Raw genomic sequence first — 13816 nt, forward strand, 5'->3', positions numbered from 1 at the left:
AGAAAATGGGAATAACCGATAGCAATATCTTCACTTGCTCAACTTGCCCAACACTGCATAATCTTCATGCGCTTTCCTTTGTGTTTGTCCCTTCTTGGACTCTGATACAAGCCTTGTTCAAGAACCTGATCAAACGTAGTGCGTGTACAAAATTTATTATAAAATTGATCAGCAAAGATGCATGTATTGCAGAAATTTGGATGAAGAGTTTGAATCTTGAGGTTTATAAAGCTATTTTGTGCGAAAAAATTATTCGTATTTCTCTCTGTAAGTGAAAAAAAAAATACAAGAAAGTATTTCATTAAACATTCTTAATCTGCAGACATTGCTAACAACGTCTAACTGATTATCCAACTGCACTTTTAAGTTGCATTATCTCTTCTAAATCCTTTGCTTTAGCCTCCCTCTCTGCATACTGTCTCTGACATTCTTCAAATAATTCTGCATCCATACGTTCACGGTCAGTTCGTGAACAGCCTGGTTCCAATGACTCTGGATATTTTTCTCCAATGCTTCGAATATGATTGGTAATACTACAGTCCTATTTTGGGCAATTAAGCTGACAATGTGCTCATTATTCCACAAAAAGAGAGTTCGTTCTGCAACCTGCATTGCCAGGTATGCTTAAGTATAGGGTTCAGAAGGATTATATAAAGCTAAAAGCATCAATAGACCAAGAATTACAAAACAAAAAATAAATAGAGATTCAAAGCACTCAGGATTCTCACTTCCGTATTTTGATTATGACTAGAAAGATAAGATTTGTAAAAGATGATTACAGAATCAAATCAAACAAATAATTTAAAAAAAGAAATGTGAAGACATTGTTGATCCCGCAATGATAAAAGACCATAGTTATAGCACCTTAATGGAAGAAATCATGGAAAGTAATTAACATTTAGCTTGAACTTTGGAGGCAGATCAAATGTTTCTATTTTAAATATTTAGGATCTGTAATACAAATGAGGAGGGTGAACCCTAGCACAATAATAAAGCTATACCTTGGTGACCAATTGGTCATGGGCTTAATAAAAAAAGTTGAGTTTTTAAAGAGATAACCTCACAGAAAAGCGGGAGGTGATACCTGTGGGGAGGTTGGAGGGGAAATGGAAGGAAGAGACAAGGGAGAGAGAGGTTGAAAAGGTTCAACGCAAGAAAAAAAATTGTGTCAGTCTACCGTTAGTCACGTTAGCACATTTTCGAGAACTAAAACTAAAATTTCGAAAAGAATGAGGACTAAATTGTATCTTATTTTGAAAGAGGGACGAAAACCAGAAACGACCAATAGTTTAGGAACTAAAAACATATTTAACTCTATTTTTAATTGTTACAGATAATTTTATTAATATGGATTCCACATGGATTTAACCATTAAATTTTGAACTAATGTCTTGACCAATGATTTAATTTTAAAATATTGCTTTTTATACTTCGGTACATCTTTAACTCACATTTTAATTCCAATAAAAGGGTGAGCCTACAAGTTTTACATTCAAAGTGCTGAATTGGAGCAAACAACAATTGCTACGGCAAAATCTTGAAGTTCTCAATTCATTCACAGATGCCAAACTCATTTAACAGACAAAAAAAATGCAGATGCAAGGCTTATAAAAAAAAATTACATATGAAACTTATTCAAATTTAATTTGCAGGAAATACAGATATTCAAGTCACATATATTTACACTGTTTACTTTAGGTACATAGATGATCCAGATTGCGTGAATGTCTAACATAAGTTCCAAGAATATATATTTACACGCAATATCGAATTGTTTGACTTTTTTCTAACATGCAAATGGATACAACAAGAATTCATTTGGCGTCTCCTAAGCAATCCAAGTCTAGAAGACGAAATAATCTGATGATGTAATCGCCCTAGGATTAGAGCAAAAAATTGAAGAGTGCTAGCAATCCTTGGTTCTGGAATACTTAGGAGGAAGAGACGGGCACCTTTCATTCATATGAGAGTATGGTTGCATGGTGTTGTATCCAGGTAATTCCATTCGATACTTGCCTTTAATTTGACAATAAGGAAGCTTCACAGTGTCTCCATCATTGCACCATTTTGGTAAGCGACTAGAATTGTTCTCAAAAAAATTGAGAATGTAAGCATCTTTTATCTGCATTTATTGCAAAAAATTAAGCTCCATATGCGCCTGGTCAAGAAACTACAATAATGAGGTGTTTTAACTTGTATCATGAACTAATATCAACCTTGCTAAATAACCTTATTTCACCTCGCAAATTTACCTAAGTGGCGTTTGGTTGAAGAGGGGAAGGATTTTTGCAGAAATCCCTTGTTTGGTTCAAAATTTTGGAGCTGAAATAAGAAGACAAAATCCTTCTCCTCCCATTTCTATTTCCCCTCTAATCATGTGGATTTTGGAGTAAAGGAAAAATTCCTAAAGTTTGTGGACTATACAAATTGTAAACTACTGTACTTAATTCAAATATTTGAGCCTAATGGTTTGATTATTCCACATAAGGGTATGACAGTAAATTACTTGAGTAAAATTTTGTGTATGAGTAAATTAAAAAGCCTGAGTATTGCTGTCCAAAAAACTTCCTAGCAAACTCTCACCGTAAATTCTGTCACTTGAACAGAACTAGCAATTGGATCGAACAGCCCTGCCTCCTTGTACATCTCAAGTATAAAAGCAATGCAAGATGTTGACCTCCCGTCACTATAGACCCAATCATCCTGTTCAGGAATTGTCAGCAGTTCATCAAAAGATGATCCACGCTTTTCAACTTCTACTAAAACTTCTGGAAGGTCAAGTCCCTGTAGAAACAGAAAAAAGGCCACATGGTTCACTTATTTTAACTAAGGGGAAATTTCATATCATGACAAAGCAGTTATAAAAGAATGAGATGCCTAGTCTGTCATATGTTATATCAAGGTCCAAGAATACCTCGAATAATCATATATATATATATATATATATATATATATATATATATATATATATATATATATAAATGGTATTGATCACATCACGAGCATCTTATCACTTATTCTAGATAATAGAATAAAATTCAGTATCAGAAGCCAAAAATGTTTAGATTGTGTATCATAATTTTGCCAGGAAAGTGAGAATAAAATGTTAAATTTTTGTAACATTTGAATATTGTCCACTTAGCTTTGTGTACTATTTAAATTTCTAGTTTCCACATTTAAGAGATTTCAGTATTCAGAGCACTAATTTAGCTAAGTTTAGCATATATATATATGTCAAATTATAGAACATTTTCAGAAAAAAAAATTCTTATTATTCTCCTTTTTCAAGTGTGTGTATTGGAGCAAGAAACCAGATTGCAGCATACTTCAGTTCCAAGTCTTTTGTTCAGGGCTTCATTCCACATATTTGCTGCATACTCAGGTTGGAGTTGATTCCAAATTGTCATAACGCAAGCAACCTGCATAGCAATAAAATAAATGCTCCAAAGACTCATTCATAAATCATTAAGCTATGTAGCATGTGGCTAAAACAAAGAAAAGATGGCACGGGCAGAAGATAGAGACCACACAGTCAATAATCGGTACCACATTTTGTGAATCTATCCATTTTTTTCTTTATGAGAATGAACATTTTCTTGAATAACAATGGTCTTCCTTTGTGGCCATAATACATAAAGCTACATGAACCTGTGGTACTCTAATTCAAACAAAAGTTTATACTATTTAAACAATTTAGTACAAGGTTCGAGTTGAACTTCTGCAAGATAGTAAGGTGGTTTATTTATTCTCTCTTTGAAATAATTCCTACAATTGTTAGAAAATTGTAGAAAAAAAATGGTCCAGTTTGGCATAACAGTGCAAAAACTCAATATAGTTGAATCTAGTGTTAACACAGATAAAATGAAATTCATGCAGAACTGATTAAATCAATACCACGTTAGCATCCAAGGGCGGCGGATAGTTTCCATTTAAAGTGTCAATCCAACTGAAGATCATGTTATGGTAACCATAAGGTTTTCCTATCATGCTCAGTGCATACTCCCATGCGGCAGACTCATTAAACTTGGCACGCAAGTCAGGGTGCAACGGAAGCAATGCAATGTGGGGATTGGAATCATCTTTAGTCAGTTCAAAGTCCCACCATTCTTCCCATGGCATCAAAGCAATTACATCTTCTCCCTGCAAACAAAAGACGAGGAAGGAAATATAAAGCTAGCAACTTGACTGCAGCTGAGGAGTTGACAAACCACTGTACTTTTACCATCACCGAACAATCAAACTACCACAATGAATTATTTGTCATAAAAGAAAATCTATATACGTTAACATGATATGCATTGATTTTAATAACTTTTTCAAACTTAAACTTAGCATAATCTTGTTTTCTGATTATAACATGGTTAACTTATGAAACTTAAAAAATTATATAAAAACCTAAAATTTCATAGGACTCCAGAAATATTACTTTCCAAGGATGAAAATATAAAACATTAATGAAATAATCATGAAATGACTATGAAGCATGATAGTTGAATCAATGTACAAATCGTGAATTGGAAGATCTGTGTTACAGATCGCAAATTGAACCATAAGACTAAAATTCAATTTTAGTTCTTGAAATATAGTCATGTTTTTTAGCTTGGTCCCTATGATTTTTTCATTTATTTTTGGGTCCTTCTATTTTTTTAGTACCTGTTAGTTTGTTTTAGTCTCTGAAAATATTTATTTATTTTTGTTTTATTCCTTATAAATTTTTTTTTCACTATGAATTAGCCCCTTAATCAAAGGGACTAAAAGCAAATAACGAGAAAAACAAGAAAATAAATATTAGAGGGATTAAAATAAAATAACAAGAACCAAAACCAAATTTTTTTTTACAAAGATCAAAATTAAAAACATACATACATACATATATATATATATATATATATATATATATATATATATGTATGTATGTGTGTATATATATATATATATATATTCCCATATCATATATTAGCATTTTGAAGTCAGATAGATGACAGAGTGACATATAAGCTACAAAACAATTAAGATTTCCAAATCATAACAGCCACAAGGACAAACGATCAATGGCTCCTCAAGTTCAACAGTGTGGTCACCCCAGAGAACAAGGGACCAACAAATTAGCAAGTTGGCCAGACTGGAAGAGGCAAAGAAGACTAGAAGACAAGAAAAATGAGTGAAAAACATGAAAAGGATACAATGGGGCCTCCCTGGGATTGATTGAAGTGAAAAATGAGTGGAAAACATGAACAGGATACAATGATCCAAACTAGTTTGGTGCGTGGTTGCTTGCACCAAAATCAATGTTCATGTGCAACCTGCAATTCTTATGTGATTCCTACTATCCATGGGGCAATTGGAACACCAAACACTCGCTCAAGGATTCAAGTCACGAGCTGCTCGAATCAAATTGTACGTTTCTTTATCGTGATTCGTATGATATTGAGAACAATGCAATGAAATATATAATAAATCTTGCGCAGAACCAGTACATGTAAAGCAAGTTAGACATTTTACCTTTTCATCTTCATGTCCCGACTCTCCAACCCAGAGCTTCCCATTGGCGTCTCTTAGGCAAACAGCAGTGTGACCAGCATAAGCTCCACTAACCCACTTCTCTAGAGTCTCAAAAGCACCCCACCGACCTCGTATTTTTGAAACAGCAAGGAAATCTCCAGAATGGATGTCATCAGCACTGACATTTGTAACCCAAGGCTGAGGGCGCACTTCAAAAGAAGATCCCATATGTTTCTCCAAAAAATTAATATTGGAGTTCTCGCCCCATCCAGTATTTGAAAATAGAGGGAACACCTCCCAAAGTGCTTGAAGGGTCCCCAACATCCCAGCTTGCAAGAGGAAAATTGATAATCCATGGTTTTTCACCTGTTTGCAAAAGAGGTTAAGGATCTCTGAAACAAAAATGTGTTCCGTGTTTCAAGAAACACTACTTAGTGACAGTCTACAAAACAAAGAAAGCCACTTACATAATCATACTCAGCTTTTCCTTCCCATGCTTTGATCTCAAGTGTATGCTCCCGGGCCAGGAAATAGTAATCCCATGTTACACGATATGGGGTAGCAAAAATATAAAGATCCATGCACGTCCAACTGTGAGCATTGCTAACCTAGATCAGCGCATAGGTATAAATCAATCAGCTCCCGCTGAATCCCAAATCCGTACAGACACAGATAGAGAGGGAGAAAACAAATGCAAAATACTGACATTCAATAACTTTTCTTAACTCCTCTAATGCAGTATAACAGAACCACCAGAGGCAGATTTCTGAACCTTTCAAATGACCAATATCCACCAAATTACGCTTCAATCGCATAACATAATCTACGCATTCTAATATTCAGAAAACATTCTTAATCACACTACTCTGAGCATTACTTTTAAATTATAAAAAGTTTGATTAATCATTTGGTCCCATTACCTCATCAACTTCTTCATTTCAGTTTGTGTATCCAAAATCTCTGCGTTTTAGTTATAAATGAACAATTTCTTTTTTAAGTTGTAGTCTTTGTTTCTTCATTTACCGAAAAATCTAACAAGCAGGGGACAACGGCGGAGTTTTCAGGTACAGGGACTGAAAGAAAAGTTGGCTATTGGGACTGAGTAGTTAAACCATAAAAAAAACAACAAAACACTAATGAATATGACGAATTTCCCTTAACCAAGCGATATGAAGATATGTCTGGTCTTAAGTATCTTTCAGGCTCACAGTTTCATCAATCGAAGTTCACATAGTCTTTTACTGACTATCTTAATTACTGCAGTTTTAGCTTTTCAGAAAAAAAAAAAAAAATTTGATTGACGTTCGCAATTTTCAATGAAATATGAATTATTTAAACTTTAATTTATCTCTAAATTAAAATTACGCTGTTTGTCTCAATAAAAGTAATAACATTTATTGAGAGAGTGACATTACTCTAATAGTACATCTATTGTTAATCTTATGGGTAAGTTTGGATCAGGTTTAGAGGAAAATAAAATCAGAACCAATCTTTTTATTGATTTGGATTAGTTTTCATTTTCCAAATTTTTTCACACCTGAACCATACCAGCGAATGGGTGGATTCGATTCAAATCAATCACGTCCTATGCTACACAGAAATATAAAATTCTATTTTAAACAGATGAAAAAAAATACATGATAGTCCAAAAATTCAAACATATCTGTGTCACTAAGAGGTAAAAACAATATATTTTTAATAATTAGATTATCATAAAACTCCAGGCATAATAACAAAAAAATAATATAATTGGCTTGGTTAGGGTTCGTAAACCAAAACCGATCCCATCACCGTTGAATTTAATTGGTTTGGTTCAAATTGGATCAAAATAGGTCCAAATTTCAAGCCAACTTAATTGGTTTGAATTCTGAGATTGATAGGGTAAAACCTAAGCGATGAACACCCAAAAGAGTGCCAGACATGAGGAGCGAATAGAAATTCACAACAACAAACAAGTCAACAAAACTTGTCAAATAAAATTTGATTTTTTTTTTGGCACAAAGAAGTGACCCAGCTTTCCAAAACTTGAGATTGAAACAGAAGAGAAAGCAACCTTAATGTGAAGGGTTCCGCCGCCATATTCAGTTTGGCTCTTGTTGTGAAACACCATCCATGCTTTGTTCTCGTAGAAGCAGGCGCCCTTCCACTCGAGAACGTTGTCCGGAGAAGAGGCGGCGCCGACAAAGACGGGGAGGATATCCACGGCGCTGTGGAGGCGGGTCATGATGGGCCACGATACCTGCCTCGGCAGCAGCGGAAGCACATCTCGCAGGTGAAACGGCGGTTTCAGGGCCCAAACTTGGAGGCCCGGCACGGACACCGATATCAGGAGCAGCAGCAGCAGCAGCCACGCTTCCTTCTTCTTCGCCATGGCACGATCGAAGCTGAACAAATGGCTTTGGAGAGTCAACTTTGTTCTTCAAACCATTTTCTTTGGATCAAAAATCATTGGATATATATATATATATATATTATTAAATATTTATGTTATTTAATTAAATACAGAATTTTTACCTAGTAATATTTCCAGAAGTGATATCATATCAACACACCCTTTTTACACAAACTTTTCTTTATTAAAAAACGACAACAGAATTTTTGTTGGTCAACCATCTTAATTCAATGCAAATATATGTATATTACTTACTGAAGTTAGTATACAAATAAAAGCTGTAAATTAGGTAAACACAGTCAGCTCTCGATTGTATATAAAGATAAATCTTAAATATATGAAGAGCAAAAAAGTTTATAAAGAAAGTAGTAACTTTCATTCTTCATTTTATTAAAAAAATGTATTCCTTTAAAACTTATTTCCTTCAATTATTTATAAGTTTAGGAAATATTTCAATATGAGAATAATTATTTCTAAGTTTATTTCTTTTAAAATATTTCGATTATTCCTTTAAAACTTATTTATTTCCTTTGGGAAGGATGATGCTTGTCACTTAAACCAGATGCATATCATTTATTAGGCATGTGAGAACATGTCTTAAGCTATGATCACTCAATCAATGATCCAACAATGTGTTTTATATTCTATAACGTTTTGGAAAGTAACAAACAAAAATACCAATCAAGAGTTATATATATATATATGATATGTTATATGATAATTAAATTTAAACAATTTCGCTCTATATGTATGTTAAACTATTATAGTTATATGATAGAATGAGACAATATTTATAAGCTATAATAATGGATTTACATAATAATTATTGGATGTTTATGGTTTTTTAGAAGTTATATATATTAATTTTGTAAAATTTTATGTTTAATTGATGTGTTATATATTTTATACTCACATACTTATGTACATATCACCGGGTATGTACATATAATTAGTAATAAAATGTTGAAGATCTTATATTCATACTATATATATATATATATATAGTATATAAATAAAGATAACATATATTTTAATAATTTATCTTATAAGATGAATTAAACTTAAATTTACCTTCTGATTATTATAGTATATGAGTGGAAGAATTTTCTTTTTCAAGTAAGTTTGTAGAATGAGTTAGTTTAAATTTATTTCTTATTATCTTTACAAAGTTTGTTAGATTTAAGGATCCACATACGAATGTTCGTTGGTATATAATTAAAGATAATTTTTACCTTACAATTTAATTTCGTAATAATGAGCTTAGATTAAAAGAAATAAAAATATTAATTTGTATATCATATGTTATTTTCATATATATATATATATATATATATATATATATATATATATATATATATATATTATGTATCTCCTTTTCTCCCTAAATTATTATAAAAAATTGTATCTCGTTCTTAAATTAAATTATAAATTATTTTGTCTTTATAGGAAAGTTATATAAAACTTTTTTTCATACGTGAAAATTATATTATAATTTATTATATGAAAAATACTCTACTTGGAAAATATATTATATTACACTTTTTGTGTATTTATAGAAAATAAAGATTAAATATGAATTTTCATTTCATAACTACTATAAAATGTTATGGTTTATTTCTAAATTAAATTATAAAGTAATTCATTTCTACATTTGTAATGTTATGATTTATTTCTAAATTAAATTATAAAGTATTTTATTTTTAATTTATAGAAGTCGTATAAAACATTTTTTTCTTTATATTAGCCCACTATAAAAAAAAGTCATATAAATGATTTTTTCTAACTATATGTTAATTCACTATAAATTTTGTCACATAAAAAAAATTCCACCTATCATTTATTAGAAAATATGTTTTACATCAATGTATAACTAAATTCTTTTGTAATTTAATTTAAAGATAAAATATAATATTTTATTGTAATTTAAAGAGGAAAAACATATTTAAGTTAAAAAAATAAAAAAAAATCGTAGGTAAATGAGTGCAATATTAACTAATAATTACATTGTTTTCAGTGTACTTCTCCCCAAAAATACTGTGGTACTACCACCAAGAGATCAAGTTATTAATGCTAATAATAATAAAATAAGATATTGTAAAAAATGTTTAACCTAAAACAATGGTTAGTAATTAAAAACTATAATGACAATGCTAATTAATCCGAGGAATTGTTTAATCAAAAAGCTCCATATAATCAATCATGGTGAACATCTTATAACAAGGCATGTTGAACATGATTTGTTTGAATATAATGATTTGTTTGAAGCCTACGAGGTTTGGTATATTCCCCTTCCACCATTATATATTATTATATATATAATAATAATACTATTTTTTTATTTTTTCTCTTTTGTTTTATAAATATAAAAAATTATTTTTTAAGATTATTTTACTTCTATAATTATTTTATCCCTATTATATATATTTTTCCTTTATCAGTTCATTCAAAACTGCTGCCACGGTTGGCTAATCGTGCAAGTAACATATTTTGATTTTGATTCGCCATATCTCATCACAATTTTGTCTACAAGTAGTCACAAAAGCTAAACAAGTTAGCAACTACTCTCCAAGAGCTATCATTGTTATGTCCACCAAAAAAAGCCATTGATGAGACAAAGAAATCAGCACCTGAGAGAAATATTACATTACAATTATCGTCACCTTTCTAGTAAAAATTATGTAGATTATCGCTTTTCGTTTCATTCACGTTGTCATCCTATAGTATAAAATTATAATGCAATTAACGAGATTTATGTGTTATATTATTTCTTTTTAGCTTACTACCAATTTTAATGGTTAATTATGTTCAAAGTAGTTTTTTAATTTTTGAGTTTTCAAAATATTTTATCAGTTGAAAAATTGAGAAATTTAACTCAAGATATGAGAGATTAGTTGTCTATTAAAAAAATAGTATCACAGATAAATATTGTGCCTATGGTGCAAGTAAGGAACAGAGGAATTAAAGATCAAGGGCTAGAAACTAATATTATCTAAAAATATGCAGTAACACAACTCTTTACTCTTACAAAAAGTGTTATCATTATACACACACAAACTATATATATATACTTTGTAGAAAATGCTATCAGTATACAGTATATCTATATATCAGATTACTTACTACACCTTTTTTAACTTTGGCCCTGTAAAAAGAAGTAAGAAGTTTTCCTTCTAGCCCACACTTAATTCAGAGGAACAATCTTCATCATCATTGTTATCGGTGTGTTGATTCCTGCTAGTACTAGGACTCGAACTAGCCAACTCATTTTCATCACCATTGTTCATGCCACTCAAGTCAAGACTTGTTACATGGGAGTATCTTCCATTATCATTCTCAATGGCTTTTTTCACAATCTCCTCCACCAGTTTATATTCATACCTACAAAATAAATAAACAAAAATCAACTTTAATTTATCTGTTAATGATTATTGTCCCCTTCAAGTAAAGGAAAATGTAACACTTACTCATCACGTTGAAGGAGGAATCCTTTCAAGTCAGCAACTTCAGACAAATTCTGTCTCCATTTCGACACCTTACTAGAGTCACGTCCATATCTTTGTTCATGTGCAGCCATGGCTTGGTGATAAGTGTTCTTTTGATTCCTTACTGTGGTGGGTTCCACTTTGTAAAATATTGGCCAAACTAACTGATTCTTGCTCTTCATACACTTCATGATGGTGTCAAGTTCATCAAGACACGACGAAGAATCTGCGTAGTTTTCAGAAAGAACAACAATGGATAGCCTTGACGATTCGATGGCTTCAGTAATAGCCGATGGAATTTTGTCCCCGTCTTTCAACTCTTCAGCATCCATGAAGGTTTTGAATCTCTCTCGGGACAGTGCTTGATACAGAAAACCCGTGAAGGAGTGACGAGTATCTGGTCCCCTAAAACTGATAAAGATATCGTACCGAGACAAGGATCGAGTCACCATTTCCACAACCTTTTCAAGATGCTCATATTCATACCTATCAAATTAAGATCACAACACAACACACCACAACGCAACTTTTAATTAATTGCACAACCTAGTACTTTAACAAACAAATAATGTATGACTTTGACACATCAAATGTGAGTGTTGAATGAACTAAAATAACCCTACTGATTCAAATTGTTTTGGATTAAAGTCTTAGGTATTTGAGTTAGAGAAGTTTACTTACCCAGATCCAGCGACGAGTCCAGGCAAATTGGCGACTCGAGACATAGCAGACCGCCATTTGCGGACTTCGTCGGAGTCCTTCCCGAACTTCTTGTCGTGTCTGGCAAAGGCATTGCAGTAGGATTTCTTCTGTTCCCTGACGTTGTAGGGGTTGACTTTGTAGAAGATTGGGAAAACCAATTGGTTCTTGGTCTCCATACACTCGACAATCTTGACAAGCTCCTTCAGACACCAAGTGTAACATGGGTAGTCTTTGGAGAAAACAACGATCGAGATTCTAGATTGCTCGATTGCTCTCAGAAGAAAGGGTGAATCTTGGGAACCACTCTGCATTCCCTCTTTGCTCATCATAGTCTTGAACCCCTTCTTCCGCAGCGCGTTGCACAGATTTCCGCCGAAGCCGTAGTGGATTTTCCCTTTCAAATTCAGATAAACATCGTGACACTGTTCCGATTCCATGCTATGCCTCTCACTCACACACCTTCCACTCTCGCAATTCCAGACTCATCATAAATAGGAGCTTCTGCTCATCACTTTAGTAAGCGCGTAACTAAAGTTTTTGAAGCAAGTTCGGAGAACTTATTGTCTAAGGTACCATCAAGATGTTTTTGAATACTGTTACTTGTTCGTTCCTTCATGTTGTCGTCTTTTTTGGTGTTCCTTTGGTCATTATGCTTTCAGACAGAATCCAATACCTCTGTGCTTTATCTTTCTCCACAGAATGCAGAACTTCTCTTTATTTATTACATTCCAACATCGTACTATATTTCAAATGCTATTATTTATATATTCTTTTTTATATAAAAGAAATTCAAAGTTAAGTCTATGATATCCTCTGTAAAATAAATACTTTTCTTACGTTAAATAAATTAGTTTGTAGAGCAAAGACAAGTGTTGATTTATGAAATACTGCTTCCGAGAAAGTGGGGGCATCATGATTGGACAATACGGAGTTGAAGCTTTTAGCTTTTCATATTCGATAAGCTCCACCGATGAAATTTTGTTCGGAAAAATAATGTTATTTAGATAAAAAAAACAAATGAATAGTTTTTTCTTAATTAAACTCAGCTAAATAAGTAGAAAAATCAAAGTATATGTGTTCAGGGCATGGATAGGTGGAAAGAAATTATTTCAGAAATCGAGAATTATTATAGAATTGGAGGTTAATAAGGTTAATAATAGGGCTTAAAATTTATAAGGATGATATCAATAAGACCAATGCTGCTTTCAAAAGTGTCATCTCGTGCATTTTATGTCTTATTGGTTGTAAATCATAGAGATTATATAAAGAAATGTTATGTCCGAAGAACAATTTTATCAAATACTTCTTTATAAGATGGATGCATAAGACAAACATATAATTCTTTAAAAATCATTTAACTGTCTTTTGTCAAATATTAGTCAAAGAAATCAAGAATTGAAGATAAACATTAAAGAAGCAATTGAGGAGAACAAAATAACAATTAACTTAAAAGACTTGATAAATGAGGCATGTGATTTCAAAACTGCCAAGGACATGTTTAGATAGTTATTTGTAGTTTATTTAAATTCAAATCTTATAACCGGTAAATGAAGTATTAGAAAATATAAATATATTTATTGTATATTTTACAAGAATAACAAATTATGAAATAAATCATATATTCAAAAATGTCATGAAGAATGGTTTACCGGAGAGATAATGGAACAATGAAGACAAACATCGATAAAATCTAAGTCCAATCACATTGATATTACTTTTTACTCAAAACTTTAAGACA

General features: G+C 32.0%; 2 protein-coding genes across 3 annotated transcripts; both read right to left on the minus strand.

The window, feature by feature from the left end:
• Positions 1-1610: 1610 nt before the first annotated feature.
• Positions 1611-7942, minus strand: LOC108338489 (uncharacterized). Of its 2 annotated transcripts, none has more exons than XM_017575395.2 (7): positions 7556-7942; positions 5970-6110; positions 5503-5868; positions 3895-4140; positions 3327-3419; positions 2584-2784; positions 1611-2122 (listed from the first exon to the last, which is right to left on the minus strand). In XM_017575395.2, exons 1-7 carry the CDS (start codon positions 7871-7873, stop codon positions 1907-1909), a joined length of 1581 nt encoding a protein of 526 aa, XP_017430884.1. In that variant the 5' UTR covers positions 7874-7942; the 3' UTR covers positions 1611-1906. The 2 variants fall into 2 exon arrangements, with proteins under 2 accessions (XP_017430884.1, XP_052735924.1); XM_052879964.1 differs by having other exon boundaries at positions 1611-2158; positions 7556-7936.
• A 2927-nt stretch (positions 7943-10869) lies between these two features.
• On the minus strand, positions 10870-12774 carry LOC108337521 (disease resistance protein LAZ5). The gene is made up of 3 exons (XM_017574069.2): positions 12058-12774; positions 11359-11862; positions 10870-11272 (listed from the first exon to the last, which is right to left on the minus strand). Exons 1-3 carry the CDS (start codon positions 12513-12515, stop codon positions 11065-11067), a joined length of 1170 nt encoding a protein of 389 aa, XP_017429558.1. The 5' UTR covers positions 12516-12774; the 3' UTR covers positions 10870-11064.
• Between the last annotated feature and the right edge of the window lie 1042 nt (positions 12775-13816).

This window comes from Vigna angularis, chromosome 7 (assembly GCF_016808095.1).
Source record: "Vigna angularis cultivar LongXiaoDou No.4 chromosome 7, ASM1680809v1, whole genome shotgun sequence".
In the NCBI taxonomy this organism is placed as follows: domain Eukaryota; kingdom Viridiplantae; phylum Streptophyta; class Magnoliopsida; order Fabales; family Fabaceae; genus Vigna; species Vigna angularis.

What these genes read in the sequence shown, in the direction of transcription:
- LOC108338489 (XM_017575395.2), bottom strand. Translation starts at nt 7,873, where the DNA reads ATGGCGAAGAAGAAGGAAGCGTGGCTGCTGCTGCTGCTGCTCCTGATA. An exon ending in CGGGACATGAAGATGAAAAG is followed by an intron (nt 4,141 to 5,502) that starts GTAAAATGTCTA and finishes TTTTGTTTGCAG; the next exon opens with GGAGAAGATGTAATTGCTTT. An exon ending in CGCCCTTGGATGCTAACGTG is followed by an intron (nt 3,420 to 3,894) that starts GTATTGATTTAA and finishes ATTGCTATGCAG; the next exon opens with GTTGCTTGCGTTATGACAAT.
- LOC108337521 (XM_017574069.2), bottom strand. Translation starts at nt 12,515, where the DNA reads ATGGAATCGGAACAGTGTCACGATGTTTATCTGAATTTGAAAGGGAAA. An exon ending in GGACTCGTCGCTGGATCTGG is followed by an intron (nt 11,863 to 12,057) that starts GTAAGTAAACTT and finishes TTAATTTGATAG; the next exon opens with GTATGAATATGAGCATCTTG. An exon ending in TTCCTCCTTCAACGTGATGA is followed by an intron (nt 11,273 to 11,358) that starts GTAAGTGTTACA and finishes TTTATTTTGTAG; the next exon opens with GTATGAATATAAACTGGTGG.